This window comes from Rhinolophus ferrumequinum, chromosome 16 (assembly GCF_004115265.2).
Source record: "Rhinolophus ferrumequinum isolate MPI-CBG mRhiFer1 chromosome 16, mRhiFer1_v1.p, whole genome shotgun sequence".
Lineage (NCBI taxonomy): Eukaryota > Metazoa > Chordata > Mammalia > Chiroptera > Rhinolophidae > Rhinolophus > Rhinolophus ferrumequinum.
The window spans coordinates 51748506-51763346 of record NC_046299.1 but is presented as its reverse complement, the minus strand read 5'-3'; the positions used below and the strand labels follow the sequence as shown (position 1 = coordinate 51763346).

At 34.2% G+C, this 14841-nt stretch overlaps 1 protein-coding gene across 3 annotated transcripts in view; it reads right to left on the bottom strand.

Moving 5' to 3' along the window:
• ADK (adenosine kinase) overlaps window positions 1-14841 on the bottom strand; it is a 449806-nt gene that overhangs the window by 135666 nt on the left and 299299 nt on the right. For all 3 annotated transcript variants that reach the window (XM_033130725.1, XM_033130726.1, XM_033130727.1), the window contains exon 7: window positions 4372-4542. In XM_033130725.1, the coding sequence (XP_032986616.1) occupies window positions 4372-4542 (171 nt within the window). The remainder of the gene's footprint in view (window positions 1-4371; window positions 4543-14841) is intronic.

Below are 14841 nucleotides of genomic sequence, written 5' to 3'. Positions count from 1 at the left end.
ATCTCCTATGTTCTCTCTCTATGCAGCTCTTTCCTCTCTGGTACTCTGACTTGCAAACTTTGGCTGTCTAGCTGTTACATTTCCCGAACTTCCAGCTCTAGGTCCTCAATTCAAAAGAGACTGCCAAGAAGGTTCCCCTCTATGTGCTGTGGCCTGGAAAATCTCTCCAGGCGTAAGCTAGGGTAACCATAAGGCTTACTTCATTTATTTCTTATCTCACAGGGAGTACTGTAAAGAAACAGTGTTGGTGGACAAAGCATTTTTTCTTAATATTAAGATTATCAAAAAAGGTTTAAAGCATCATTAACAGTGTATGACCCTCTAAAAAAAAAGGACCCTCTAAAAATCAGGAAGAAAATAAGAGCCAACTATGTTTGGTTTAAACTAAGTGGTGATATTCTGAAAATTTATACAAAGCACAGAAGATTTGATTGGGTTTTTTGGCGGGGATGGAGGGGAGGTCGTGTGTGTCGAACACATATAGAAATACAACCCTATATGTATTCCATAAGAAATATATTTTATATTAATACTTCATTGTATTTTTTAAATAAACTGTCCTTTTTTCCCCCCTGGAGAACTGAAGACAGTTTATTATTACTAGACTATTCAAGGAGAACAATGAGATGAGATTAAAGAGATAAAACTCACAATACCACCCTTGCTTCTTATAATCAAATATGGTAACATTTTTATTTATTCTTATTAAATTTCATAGTTCAACTGATATTTCCAGTCTGTTAACATTTTTAAGTCTCATTTTGAGATTCAACTTATTCATTGCATTATTTACAGTCTCTGCATTTGTATTATGTATAAATACAGTTTTATCTGAATCAATGATCGTTTACTTGAGCAAAGCTCAGGGTAAACACTGAGCCATATCACTAGAAATCTATTTATCAGCAGGTTTTTTGAAACTGGTCCAACAAAATACCAAATATATCTAATAGCCCTGTATCCAATATTTATTATTCTGTATATTATGACAGATTGCCTCAAATATATGGTACATCCCGTGTTTATTAGTCTGCCATAATAGGTACTATATATTTGTTGAAATGAATTCAAATGAATAGTAATCACCAAAAAAGTAAAACATGACATGACTTGTACCTTATAATTTAACACTTCCTATGCTAAGTAGGGAAAACTGATTTCTTTAATAATCTATACTAAACTCTAGCGAAACTTTACTGGTTTGTAGAATCAATCTTTTTTAAAAATGTGGTAATATATATAAGATAAAATGTTGCCATTTGAACCATTTTAAGTGTTCAATTCAGTGACATTGAGTACATTCACAACATTGTGCTACCATCACCATTATCCATTTCCAGAACTTTTTTGTCACCCCAAATAGAAAGAAACTTTGTACCCATTAGTAATAACTCCCAATTCGCTCTTTCCCGCAGTGCCGGGTAACCACTATTCTATTGTTTGTCTCTATGAATTTGACTATTCTAGGTTCCTCATATAAGTGGACTCCTTATAGCAAAATCCAGTAGTTGTCTGTGTATGGCTTATTTCACTTAACATAATGTTTTCAAGGTTCATTCATGGTGCATCATGTGTCATAATTTCATTCCTTTTTAAGGCTGAATAACACATTCTGTTGTATGTACAACTGATTCTTGAACAACATGGGGGTTAGGGGCACCAACCCCCCACGCAGTTGAAAACCCATATGTAAGTTTTGATTCCCCCAAAACTTAACTACTAATAGCCTACTGTTGACCAGAAGCTTTTCCAATAACATAAACAGTCGATTAACACATATTTTGTATGTTATAGGTATTATATGTTGCATTCTTAAATAAAGGAAGCTGGAGAATAAAAGTTATTAAGAAAATCATAAAAAAGACAAAATACATTTATAGTACTGTACATATTTATTGAAAAAAATCTGCATATAACTGGACCTGCGCAGTTCAAACCTGGGTTGTTGAAAGGTCACTCATATATACCAAATTTTGTTTATTTATTCATCTGTGGAGGATCAATATTTGGTTTGTTTCCAACTTTTGGCAATTGTGAATAATCCTGCTAATAATTAACATTGGTGTACAAGTATATGAATCCCTGCTTTCCGGTTTTTCGGGTATGTACGTAGAAGTGGACTTGCTGAATCATGTGGTAATAATTCTATGTTAAACTTTTTGAGGAACCACCAAATTGTTTTCCAGAGCAGCTGTAGCATTTCAATTTCCACCATCAATGCACAAGGGTTCTAATTTCTCCACATCCTTGCCAACATTTGTTTTTTTTTGATAACAGCCATCCTAATGGGTGCCAAGTGGTACTCATTTTGGTTTTCATATGTATTTCTCTAATGATTAGTGATGGGTGACCATCTTTTCATGTGCTTACTGGCCATTTGTATATCTTCTCTGGAGAAATGTTTCCTTAAGTTCTTTGACCATTTTTGAATTGGGTTGATTGTTTTCTTGTTGAGATATATATTCTGGATATTATATTTTCTCCCATTCTATTTGTTATCTTTTTCACTTTCTTGATAGTGTCCTCTGATGCACAAAAGTTTTAATTTTGATGAAGTCCAACTACTTTTTCTGTTGTTGCTTGGGCATTTGGAGTCTTTTGTTTTAAGTGAAGACCATTTTGATATCATCAGCATTTTCTGCAAACCTAATCATTTTGGGGCCTCTATTCTTTTGTTCTTCTATGTCTCTGCCAAACTTTTAGCATTGTTCCCTGGTTCTGTAAATGCTTCTCATCTTTGTTACATGTGTTTTACAAATGTGAGCTCTTACTAAAGCAATTTCTGTGAGCTCTGCAATGTTTTCTAAGGCTCCTCCCCATTTTTCTTCCTAATTAGGGTCATTTGAGATTATTAAGTCAGAATTGAATTTTTGATGGTATTCAATCCTCTCACGTTCTCTTTACATCCAAAGTTTCATTCTTTGGAACCATATTTATCTTTTTAAAAAGTTTTACAGTTTGTCTTTTTGAAGGCTAGAGCATATATTTAAGTATTGCCATTTCTATGAAGAACTCTGAGTTCCAGTATCAATTTTTAACAAGGATTCTCAGACTCCATACTGAAGATCAATTCTTTCATGTAATTTAAAGGGATAGAGTAGGGTACGTTTTCTAGTTATTTCCTTTACCCTTTAGAAAACAAAACTGGCAATAAGGAAAATCTAAAATGTAGATTTTAGTCAAATAAGACTTCCAGCAAATACCTAGGAGTCCTAGGGTTTTATCACTATTTCTTGCCAGTAGGACAGTTTACGAATCATAAAAAATATAGCATTTCCTTCAACTAGTTAGTGACTTTGAAGATATTCACACCATATTATTACTACAAATCACCCAAGCTGATCTCATAAATTATTTCCAGGTCAAATATTATGTTATTCTAGGCAGACAACACAGTTACCTAATTCAGATACAAAAAATGATCATGTGAATATGATCAAACTATGTAAGAACCACAGAATTAGAATCAGAATAGACTTCTGGGATAATTGATAGAACACCTTCTCTTTACACATAAAGACCCGAGATTCATGAAATTTAAGTAATACTGCCCAGGTCACATTGAAGGTACGCCAAAGTTCTCTCTCTCTCTCTTATTTTTTCATTTCATGATTTTTTAAAGTCTACAGACTCAACAGAAGCTATAAATACTAAATCAGCAAAAAAAAAGTATTTTCCACTCATGTAGAATGAAAGTTTATTCTTGATAAAAAGAAAAAGCTGCAAAAATTCAAATAAAATTCCATTCATTACTGTCAAATATACAAATAGCAAAAATGTTACTATTAATAAATTTAATATAAATTACAATATACCAACATTCATTCATAATTTATTAAATTAGACTCACATTTTTAAATACTACTTAATTTCATAAAACATTTATTTTAGACTAGATGTCTCTTACCTTAGTCCATGAAAATTTCAGAGGAAAACATTATTTTACTGGTCAGAAAATAAATCAGTTGATGTCAAGGGCTTAGGGTGAAGGGAAGAGTTGACTGAAAAAGGGGATGAGAGTAGTTTTCATCTTGATTGTGGTCGTGGTTATATGTCAGGTGTTACGCATTTGCAAAAGCTCATAGAAATGTATGGTAAAAAGTGAATTTTACTATAGGTAAATTATAAACCTCAATATCCTAACCCTTTAAAAAAACAAGTTTTTACTATGTAAGAAATTAGCATATACTGAAGAAAATACTGAAAATACTGAATTAGAGTGACCCAAACTGAGGCAGTTTTGTTGTATACTACTCAAACATATTTATGCAAATATTTTGTTTTTCATTTATATATTTCTAAACTTATTCACAAACCAGACACCAAAAAAAAAAATCAAGGTACTTAAAAGAAAAAAACAGAGCAACTCACCGTCTCATTTCCAAAAAGTATGTCAACATAAGGCATAACTTTCATCAATGGTTCCTTGTAGAACTGACTAATAAATGGTGCAGACAGATTTAAAGTGAAAATTCTGTTCTTCTCAGAAGCATGGTGAGCCACTTTTAACACTGACTCTGGTGAAACTGTAAGAAAAAAGCCCTGGATAAAGAAAAAAGGGAGGGAAAATTAGAAATGCAATCTCCCCTGAGTACCTGAGAATAAAAGAAATCCATACAGTATATATAATACAATATGTATTCATATAATACAAACTTTAAAATATAGTTATAAAATGTAAGGCAGAAAATAGCAGCATTTGATTAGGAGAAAAGTTTATCATATGAGTACTATATGTTTGATATGTGCCATTATGTCAAAGTGTAACACATTATTTATTTCACATTACATATAACACATCATTTATTTCATATTAGATTTGTATACTCAATATTGAAAGAATTCTGGAAATCTACATAAGAAAAAATATTTGAAAGGTCTCATTCAAGACAGTAATTGCATCTATATGAGAGAAATAGTAATGAAGGCAGATTGGATACTTCTCGCTTCTTAGAAACACTTTGTATTCTTGTAAATGATATGGTATTTATTAAAAAATAAAATGATTTAAAAACCAAAATCATAGTTTGTTACCTTATGGAATATCTAACTGAATTTTTAAGGAAGAATCTGAATTAGAATTTTCAAATAAGGAGAAAATAATTCGGCAATGAAATAAAAAATATTTTAATTAAAATTTCATATCCGGAAAAACTACATTTTAAAATGCTATTTATCTATATCTTAAACATTAGTAAGTCTTTTAAAATTATTTGTGCTTCCTAGATGAAAGAAAGCACAAGCAAAGACATGGATGCTCATCAGGAAATTGGTTTAAATGGTGCACAAGTGAGTGAAGCGACACATAAAGGGCAATAGACAAGAAAGTCGGACAGGCCAGCTGAGTTAACACACCGGGGCCTTGAGTGGCAGGTTGGGAGTCTATTAGGTGGGGTGGAAATGGATGATGGATAATGAAGTTTTCCTTGAAAGAAAGGAATAACAAGTTAGCAAGAAAAAGTAAACGAACGTTTATCTGGACAGCTACAGTCGATAAAAGCATGCATTTGGCTCTGTAACAGGAAATCATACTGGGAGTATTACATTTTGGACTTAGCAATTGTTTAAGATGTGGGAGACAAAGGAGAAAAGAGTCAGAAGATGAATGAGATTTTTCAATCTGGTTCTACCACTAATAGAAACAGAAAAGTCCAGAATAAGACCTGGCTTAGATGGAAATAGAGACTGCTTAGTTGTGGTTATATTAGGTTGGTGCAAAAGTAATTGTGGTTTTTGCAATTATTCTTAACCTTTTAAACCTCAATCACTTTTGCACCAATCTAATTCTATATTTTAGGTGTTAAAGGACCCCCTAATATATATCAGAAAGTTGGACTCAGAAGAAAGGTCAAGGACGAAGATAATAGTAAAAGAGGGGTTGTAATTACCAGGGAAAAGAATGTAGAAAAACAAGAGGGCAAAGGATAGAACAAAGAAGAACAAAACTTAGGGGATAGAGGAAAGGAAAACAAGTAAAGGAGAGAACAAGAGGAAAACAAATGAGAAGTAGAAGGGATGAAAGAGAAATCCAACGGGAAATTTCAAGAAGATACTTAAGGGTACCCAGTGCTATTCAGGGGTAGAGAAAGAAAGGACTGAGCAAAAGCCACAGGGTTTGGTGATTAGAAGAAAGTCCTTATGGTGTGAAGGTAAAAAAGAAATAATTACTAAAGAAAGAATGGTGAGAAAGTAAAGGCAAGGATTCTAAATTATTTTGGGAGCTTTATCGGTGAATAATAAAATCATCCGAAATTTACTGAGTAATTCTTGAGTTCCAGGTACTATACTAAAAGCTTTACGTTATGTATATTAGCTCAGTTATTATTTTTTTCCTTATATGAAATCTATGAGGTGGATACTATTATTATCCTCATTTTATGAATAAAGAAGATAGGAAAGTTAAGAAATGTACCACAGGCCATACAGCTTATATGTGATAGAAACTGGTTGGATTCAAGAGTCCAGAGATAATGCTCCTAGCTTGAGTAGACAATAGAGAAGAAAAGAGCAGAAAGATATTTTTAGCGGGGGAAAGGGAGCGGGAGAGTTGTTTTTAAAAAAAACAACAAAAGAAAGTTTGAGCACTTTTGCTCTACAACGAATAGGGTCCAGTGGAGAAACAGAAGAATGAAGAAGCAAGAAAAAGTGGATAATTAGAGCAAGGAACCAGAGGAAATGAGGGCAATGGGATCCAGAAGGGGAGAAGAGCTAGTTTATAAAGGAAAGAGTAACCTTAAAAATGGAAAGGAAACTTCTTTTAAAAGTTACAAAAAAGCTATTGAAATATTCACATTCGACTAAGGGACTAAACAATTCCATCATGCAAACTTTAGAAAGTTTAAACAGAAAAAAAAAAGATAGTTTTCTATTACTTTCAATTTTCAAATTGCATATTAAAAGAACACTAAAAAATCAATTTTGTGGCAGGAGTCACGTGTACTGGGATTCATCTTTGAAGGTTTATTGCCCTTATAAGTTCTGAAATATTAACAAAGAATTTTACACTACACTGGTCTCTTATTATATTAAAATATAGTTAATAAAATTCTAATAAATTTTTTTCCCTATCACAATAATATTTTATCATCTCTTAAAAATTCCAATTCATTAATTTTTACCAATATTCAATTGTTCTAAAAGGTAACAAGTCTTTGTCTTAGGTAACATTATTTTTTAAATGTTTTCATCTTAACCAACTACCATGTCACTTGCAAACTATGAGCACCCAAGCTGCTTCCTTTGCTATTTCCGTCACTTGGAGAATTAAAATGAACGGTTTATATAGCATCTTGTCTCCATAGTAATAGTATGTATTTGCTTTTTAGTCTTTCATTTAATGAGGCGAGTTTAAAGCACCCCTCCACCCCCATTTCTTCCCGAACTGTTCCAGCATGAAATAAAAACCTCCCAGAGCTAGCATTCTGCCAGCTGTGGATTAACCACAGACAGCCATAGAATGGTCTACATAAATAGTAACCTGGTCAAATAATTAGGCTTCTCACCAACTTCAGACTGAAAATTTGATCTGTGCTAAAATACATCTGATTGTAATTTACGGTGCAGAACAGTATGCCCCTGGAGTCCAAATCTGGCCCCATTCCAAATGTGTGCATGTTGTATGTGTGTTTTACTTTAAAATGCAACACAAGAGTATTGTGATGTGGATAGTATAACTTCCATTTTGTACATTTCATAAAGAATATACAAAAAAACAATAAGCTTTTAAATGAGGCAAATTCACAATTTAAATTAATTCCATTTTTGAATGGTCTCTTGTTTTTCTTTAAGTAAATATTTAGTATTTAAACAATTTAGGATTTGTGCTCTGTTAGAGTGCAAAGACTTAAAATTGATGCCAACCATAATTTTTCTTCCTAGATTTATATCCTTTGCTAGGCCACATGTTCCAGACTGTAGTATCACTAAAAATAAAAACAGTACCATTATAAAAAATTTTTTTTTCAAGTGTCAGGTTTGCAATATAAAAACAGGCCAATAGTTTATATGTCTATGGTTTAAAAAAAATACTCTACATAATCAAAAAAATCTTGTGATTTTTAAAATTAGGGATTTCAGGGCCGGCCCAGTGGCTCAGGCGGTTGGAGCTCCGTGCTCCTAACTCCGAAGACTGCTGGTTCGATTCCCACATGGGCCAGTGGGCTCTCAACCACAGGTTGTTGGTTTTGACTCTTCGACTCCCTGCAACTAGCAACGGCAACTGGATCTGGGCCTGGAGCTGAGCTGCGCCCTCCACAACTAAGACTGAAAGGACAACTTGAAGCTGAATGGCACCCTCCACAACTAAGATTGAAAGGACAACAACTAGACTTGGAAAAAAGTCCTGGAAGTACACACTATTGCCCAATAAAGTCCTGTTCCCCTTCCCCAATAAAATCTTAAAAAAAAAAAAAAAAAAAAAAAAGATAATGGAGTAATATTTAAAAAAAAAAAAAAAGAAAAAAAATTAGGGATTTCAGTCTACATATTAATCCTGCTACTCTTTGTCCCTACAAGCAACTAAGCAAAGTGAATTCTAACACTTAGAGGTTGAATAACAATCAAACTGCGAGAGAATCGAGACAATTTTATCTCTTAAAATGGAAAACAAAACAAAAAGGCAAGAATAGGAGGGAGGGCCAAAGACTATGGCAGAACCCAAAGAATCATTTAAACAGAGCCAGACTTCATGCTAAATCTGAAATTCATAGATTTGTCATTCAACCACTCTAAGGATTTCTCAGGGGAGTTTAAACACAGGTGAACGCAAGAAATTAAGCTGTTTAATATACTGAAAGAATAGGAATGGAATTGCTCTTTTGCTCTTTACCAGTGTTTACCTTAATTCAAGGTGATCATTTGGGGTTCTTTTTAATTGTCCTTACCTCAGAGCACAAACTTTTTTTTATTATTTCCATTAACAATTATGAGGCCAGGGCTCACAAAGTTTTGGCCTTTGAGAAATAATAAATTAGTTTGGAAATAAATGGTTTTTGGTAAAAAAAAAAATGATCTGAGTAATAATAGGTGCATGCATGTGTGCACAAGTGTGTGTCTGCATGTGTGTGTACACACCTATGGAAATTTTAGGTATTTATAATCGTGGAAGTATAAGAATATTGATTCAAAAATAAATAAAGCTACATAGAGTGACCATGCCTTATAATGATCAATTGTGAATTCATAGTGATATAGAAAAAAAAGACAGACATCTTTTCATATAGGAAAATATTCTGATCAGAAGATAACAGGGTAGAAATAGTCATATTATCTTGAAACATTCAGATCAGTGGATTTTAACCTATTTGGTCTGTCTACATACACACATGCATAAAATTTTACATGCATTGGCAGTCGGAGTGGGACAGCAATCCCTTGAGGCTCATCTATAAATAATGGGTAAGCACTGGATTTGACTGAAGGTTAAGAACTTGTAATTTGGTTTCTTTTCTCAAGAATACAGAACCACATAAATTCCAGTTTGATTAAAGAGTTTTTTTTTTCTTTTTTAAAAACATAGACAATCTGTAATAAAACAGAAGTAAATATCAAACTTCTGGAGTGGGAATGACTTTCAAGCCTAGAGAGGGAAGATTATCTAAAGACTTGCTGTAGAAAAAAACCTTCAGTTGGTTGTCTTCCAATCCCATGAGGGCAAGGAAAGCAAACAAAATCCAGAGAATGTCTACAATAAATATAACAAAGGGTTAATATCTTTAGTCTACAAGAACTTTAAAAATAGATTTAAAATAAACAAATATTAGGATACCAATAGAAAAATGAGCCAAGAACATGAAAAAGCATTCCATTAAAAAAGGGAAACACACAAATAAATATATAGGCAAACATTCCTCTATAGCAATTCAAGAAACAACACAGTTGTACTCAATGATGAAGTTTGGTGAAATTAATATATTAATACTGCTGGTGGGAGTACAATTGACACTTTTTCAAAAAATAATTTGAAAATATACACGAGGAACCATAAACAAATTCATATTCTTTGACCCAATAATTCTACTTCTGAGAGTTTACCTTCAGAAAAACCCAAAATATGGGAAAATATACATTCATGAATGTTATCAGTATACTATTTATGTTATTGAAAACTTGGGGACAATGTAAATATTCAATGATAGAGGAATAAACAGTCAAGTAATAATTAGCATATATATCTGCTCTAAACCTGGCTATTGATCATTTAAAATATGGCCAGTGCAACTGAAGACCTGTATTTCAAATTTTATTTAATTCTACTTTAAATGTAACAAGTCATATGTAGCCAATGAAGAACATACAATGTGGCTAGAGTGACTATAGAATTGAATTTAATTTAAAAATGGAAGCAGTGCAAAATATTTTTCTCTAAACCAATTTTTTTCCCTGTGGAACGACACGTCATTTTGACCATTGTCAATTTAGTGACTGAACTGTGTTATAAAGGCAAAATAGACACCATTTCAAAGACTTTGTATTATAAAAATGTTAAAAATATAATAATTTTATAGGATTACATGTATAAATGATAAATATTTTAAATACATTAAATATATTGTTGAGACTTCTGGTGAAGATGTCAGGGAAGATAAATGCTGTGCTCACTTTTTCCCATGACGACATCAAAATTACAACTAAATTACAGAAAAACCACCCTTGAGAACCATCTGAAGACTAGCTTAACAGAATACTTATAACTAAGGATATAAAGAAGCCATCTTGAGACTGGTAGGAGGGGTGGAGATACCAAATGGGCTGGTCCCACACCCACGTGTGGCAGTTAAGAATCAGGAGGAATATCTCAGCTACAGAGATCCTCCCTGAGGAACGAGGAGTCTTAGCCACACACCAGGCTCCCCAGTCTGGAGCACCAGTGCTGGAAAGAGGAGTCTCCACAACAGCTGGCTGTGAAAATCAGCGGGGACTCATCTGGGTGAAGTGGAAGGCTGCTGGAGCTGCAGGAGTCCCCTTAAAGAGCCCACACGCAGTCTCACTCTATCACAAACACTCACGCCAAGCTCCAGCTAAGAGATAGCAGCTTGAAAAGCTCCAGGGACATATGAGAAAGAACCGAATTGTCTGACCTCGGGGTGAGGGCTGGATGGGCAGCTTTCTCTGAGAGGCACCATTGTTCCTTTGATGAAGTCTCCCCTCACACAGCCTGCACACACAGGTGAGCAACAAATCTGAGTTTTCATTAACCTGGATAATACTGCTCTCATCCCACACTCGTGATTCTCTGAGACCCCGCCCCATCCAACTTGTGCACTGCCGGAACCTCTTCCACTGGCTGTTCCTCACAAGTGGACAGCCTCAGCCTGTGCTGAGGACTTTTCTAAAATCTCTCAAAGGTTCACAAACGCCACCTGGAGCACTCAGCTCAGGTGAAAAGTGAGACTAGACTCTGCCAATGGGCCCCACAGGACACCTACTACATAAGGCCACTCTGCCAACACTGGGAGACATAGCAGATCTACCTAATATATAAAAACAAACACAGGGAGGCCTCCAAAATGAGGAGATTTAAAAAACATGTTCCAAATGAAAGAACAGGACAAAACTCCAGAAACAGAACCAAACAAAATGGAGACAAGCAATCTACCAGATGCACAGTTTAAGACACTGGTTATAAGGATGCTCAAAGAACTTAGGGGAAAAATAGATGATCTCAGAGTGAACTTCAACAAACAGATAGGAAACATAAAAAAGGAGTGAGAAAACAAACAAAAAAAGAACCAGTCACAAATGAAGAATACAGGAGTTGAATTCAAGAATACAGGAGAAGCAATCCACAGCAGATTAGATGAAGCAGAGTATTGAATCAGTGATTCAGAATACAAGGTAGTGGAAAACACCCAATCAGAACAGCAAAAAGAAAAACAAAAGAATAGTTTAAGAGACCTCTGGTAAAACATCAAGCACAACAACACTCAAATCATAGGGATACCAGAAGGAAAAGAGAGAGCAAGGGATTGAAAACCTATTTGAAGAAATAATGATGGAAAACTTCCCTAACCTGGTGAAGGAAATAAACACACAAGCCCAGGAAATACAGAGAGTCGCAAACACGATGAACCCAAAGAAGCCCACACCAAGACACATCATAATTAAAATGTCAAAGGTTAAAGACAAAGAGAATCTTAAAAGCAGCAAGAGAGATTCCATAAGACTGTCAGCTGATTTCTCTACAAAAACTTTGCAGACCAGAAGGGATTGACATGCAACACTCAAAGTGATGAAAAGCAAGGACCTACAACCAAGATTACTCTCTCTACCCAATAAGGTCATTGTTTAGAATCGAAGGAGAGATAAAGAGCTACCCAGACAAGAAAAAGCTGAAGGAGTTCATCATCACCAAATCAGAAAAAATGTTAAAGGGACTTCTCAGAAGAATAAAAAATATGAATAAAAATATCACAAAGAAAAAAATTCTCACTGACAAAGGCAAACACATAATAAAAGCAGTGAATCAACTAACATTAAAGCTACTATAAAGGTTAAAAGGCAAAATTAGGAAGATCATGTGTAATTACAACAGTAAATTAGGGATAAACACAAACACACATAAAAGAAGTAAATAATGACAAACATAAGCTGGAGAGGGTGAGTAAAAATGGTAATGTTTTAGAATTGTTCTAACTTAAGCGACCATCAACTTAAAATAGACTGCTATAAACACAGGTTGGTATATATGAAGCACATGGTAATAACAAACCAAGTATCTACAAGAAAGATACACCAAATGAAGAGAAAGGAACCTAAATACAACACTACAAAAAGTCATCAACATACAGAAAAGAGTAAGAGAATAAGAAAGGAACAGAGAACTACAAAAACAATCAGAAAACAATAAATGGCAATACCTACATACCTGTCAATAATTGTAAATGTAAGTGGACTAAATGCTCCAATCAAAAGATGAATCGATAAAGAAGTGGTACATACACAATGGAATATTACTCAGCCATAAAAAAGAACGAAATCTTACCATTTGACACAACAACATGGATGGACTTAGAGGGTATTATGCTAAGTAAAATAGTCAGACAGAAAAAGACAAATACCATATGATTTCACTTGTATGTGGAATCTAAAAAAGAAAATAAACGAACAAACAAAAAGAAACAGACTCATAGGTACGGAGAACAAACTGACGGTTGCCAGAGGGGTTGGAGGGAGGGGTTAGGGAGCTGGGTGAAAAAGATGAAGGGATTAAGTAGTATAAATTTGTAGGTACAAAATAGTCATGGAAATGTAAATACAGTTTAGGGTATAGTCAATAATATTTAACAACTATATATGCTGTCAGTTGCGTGCAAGACATTATCAGGGGGAATATTTCATAAGTTACATAGATGTCTAACCACTATGCTGTATACTTGAAACTAATGTCGTAGTGAATGTCAACTGTAATTGAAAAATTATATATATATAATTAATTTTACCAGTTTCTTTTTACTTTTTATAGGCTACTAGAAAATTTTAAATTGTATATGTGGCTCGTACTATATTTCCATTGGATAGTGTTGTTCTAGAGAACACTTTGAAGACATTAAAAGTGTTGACTATGAAAATTAAGTGGCAAAGCAGAAAATATTTATGCTACATAAATGTTAAATGAAACATGAGACATACAAATAGCATGTACATAATATGGTTATAAGCTGCATTAAACCAATAGGGAAAAAAAACCAAAAGAATACACCAAAAGTAAAAATGGTTAAGTTTGAGTTTAAAAAGTATGGATAATTTAAATATTTTTTATTTTTAAAATTTTGGTAATGTGGTTCAATTACTCTTCTGATAAAAACTGCTTAAAAGAAAAACATATTGGGGTGGCCAGATGGCTCAGTTGGTTAGAGCGCGAGCTCTGAACAACAGAGTTGCCGGTTCGATTCCCACATGGGCCGGTGAGCAGCGCCCTCCACAACTAAATTGAAGACAATGAGCTGCCGCTGAACTTCCGGAGGGGCGGCCAGATGGCTCAGTTGGTTAGAGTGCGAGCTCTCAACAAGGTTGCCGGTTCAATTCCCGCAAGGGATGGTGGGCTGCGCCCCCTGCAACTAAAGATTGAAAACAGCAATTGGAGTTGGAGCTGAGCTGAGCTCTCTAAAACTAGATTGAAGGACGACTTGGAGCTGATGGGCCCTGGAGAAACACACTGTTCCCCAATAAAAAAATATTTTAAAAAAGGAAAAAAAAAGAAAAACATATTTTGTTCACTTAACTAAATCTCTACACAAACAAGAGATGTTTATAAATAGTGAGAAGTTCAATGCAATAAGCAAGAGTAAGAGCAGATAAACAGCTGGGAGTTAAGTTAACGTTTTTCAAGTAGATAGATGGCTGAAAAAGGAACAAACTAAATATGAGATTAGTGAGTTTGGTAAATATACATCGCTCTTCATAGGAGCAAAAGAGAAAATAAAGAGGGATCTGTGGTCAAAAAATAGTTGTATAACCAAAGCTAGACTAGCACTGATGAGAGAGGTCTCAGAGTACTAGATGCTGTGTCTCCAGATGAACCATTAATGCTCTGTTCTAAAAAACATCATTAGTCTGCTTTCCAAGCCATAACGAAGGTGCCATAGTAACCCAAGTCAGAGAAGGTAGTTGAGAGAATGAATAAATTAGGAGCCCAAAATAACAACTAAATAGCATATTTTCTTCCTCTTAATGGATCCTACATGTTTTGAGAATCTCCCAGAGAGTGTAAAATGTATTGCCTCGTAGGAGTGGGAGAATCAAACATGAATTAAGACAAAGCATAGATCCTATTTGTTTCTATGGAAAATACTGACTTTGACAGCCATTAAGGTAATGTATACATCATTTACAATTACAATG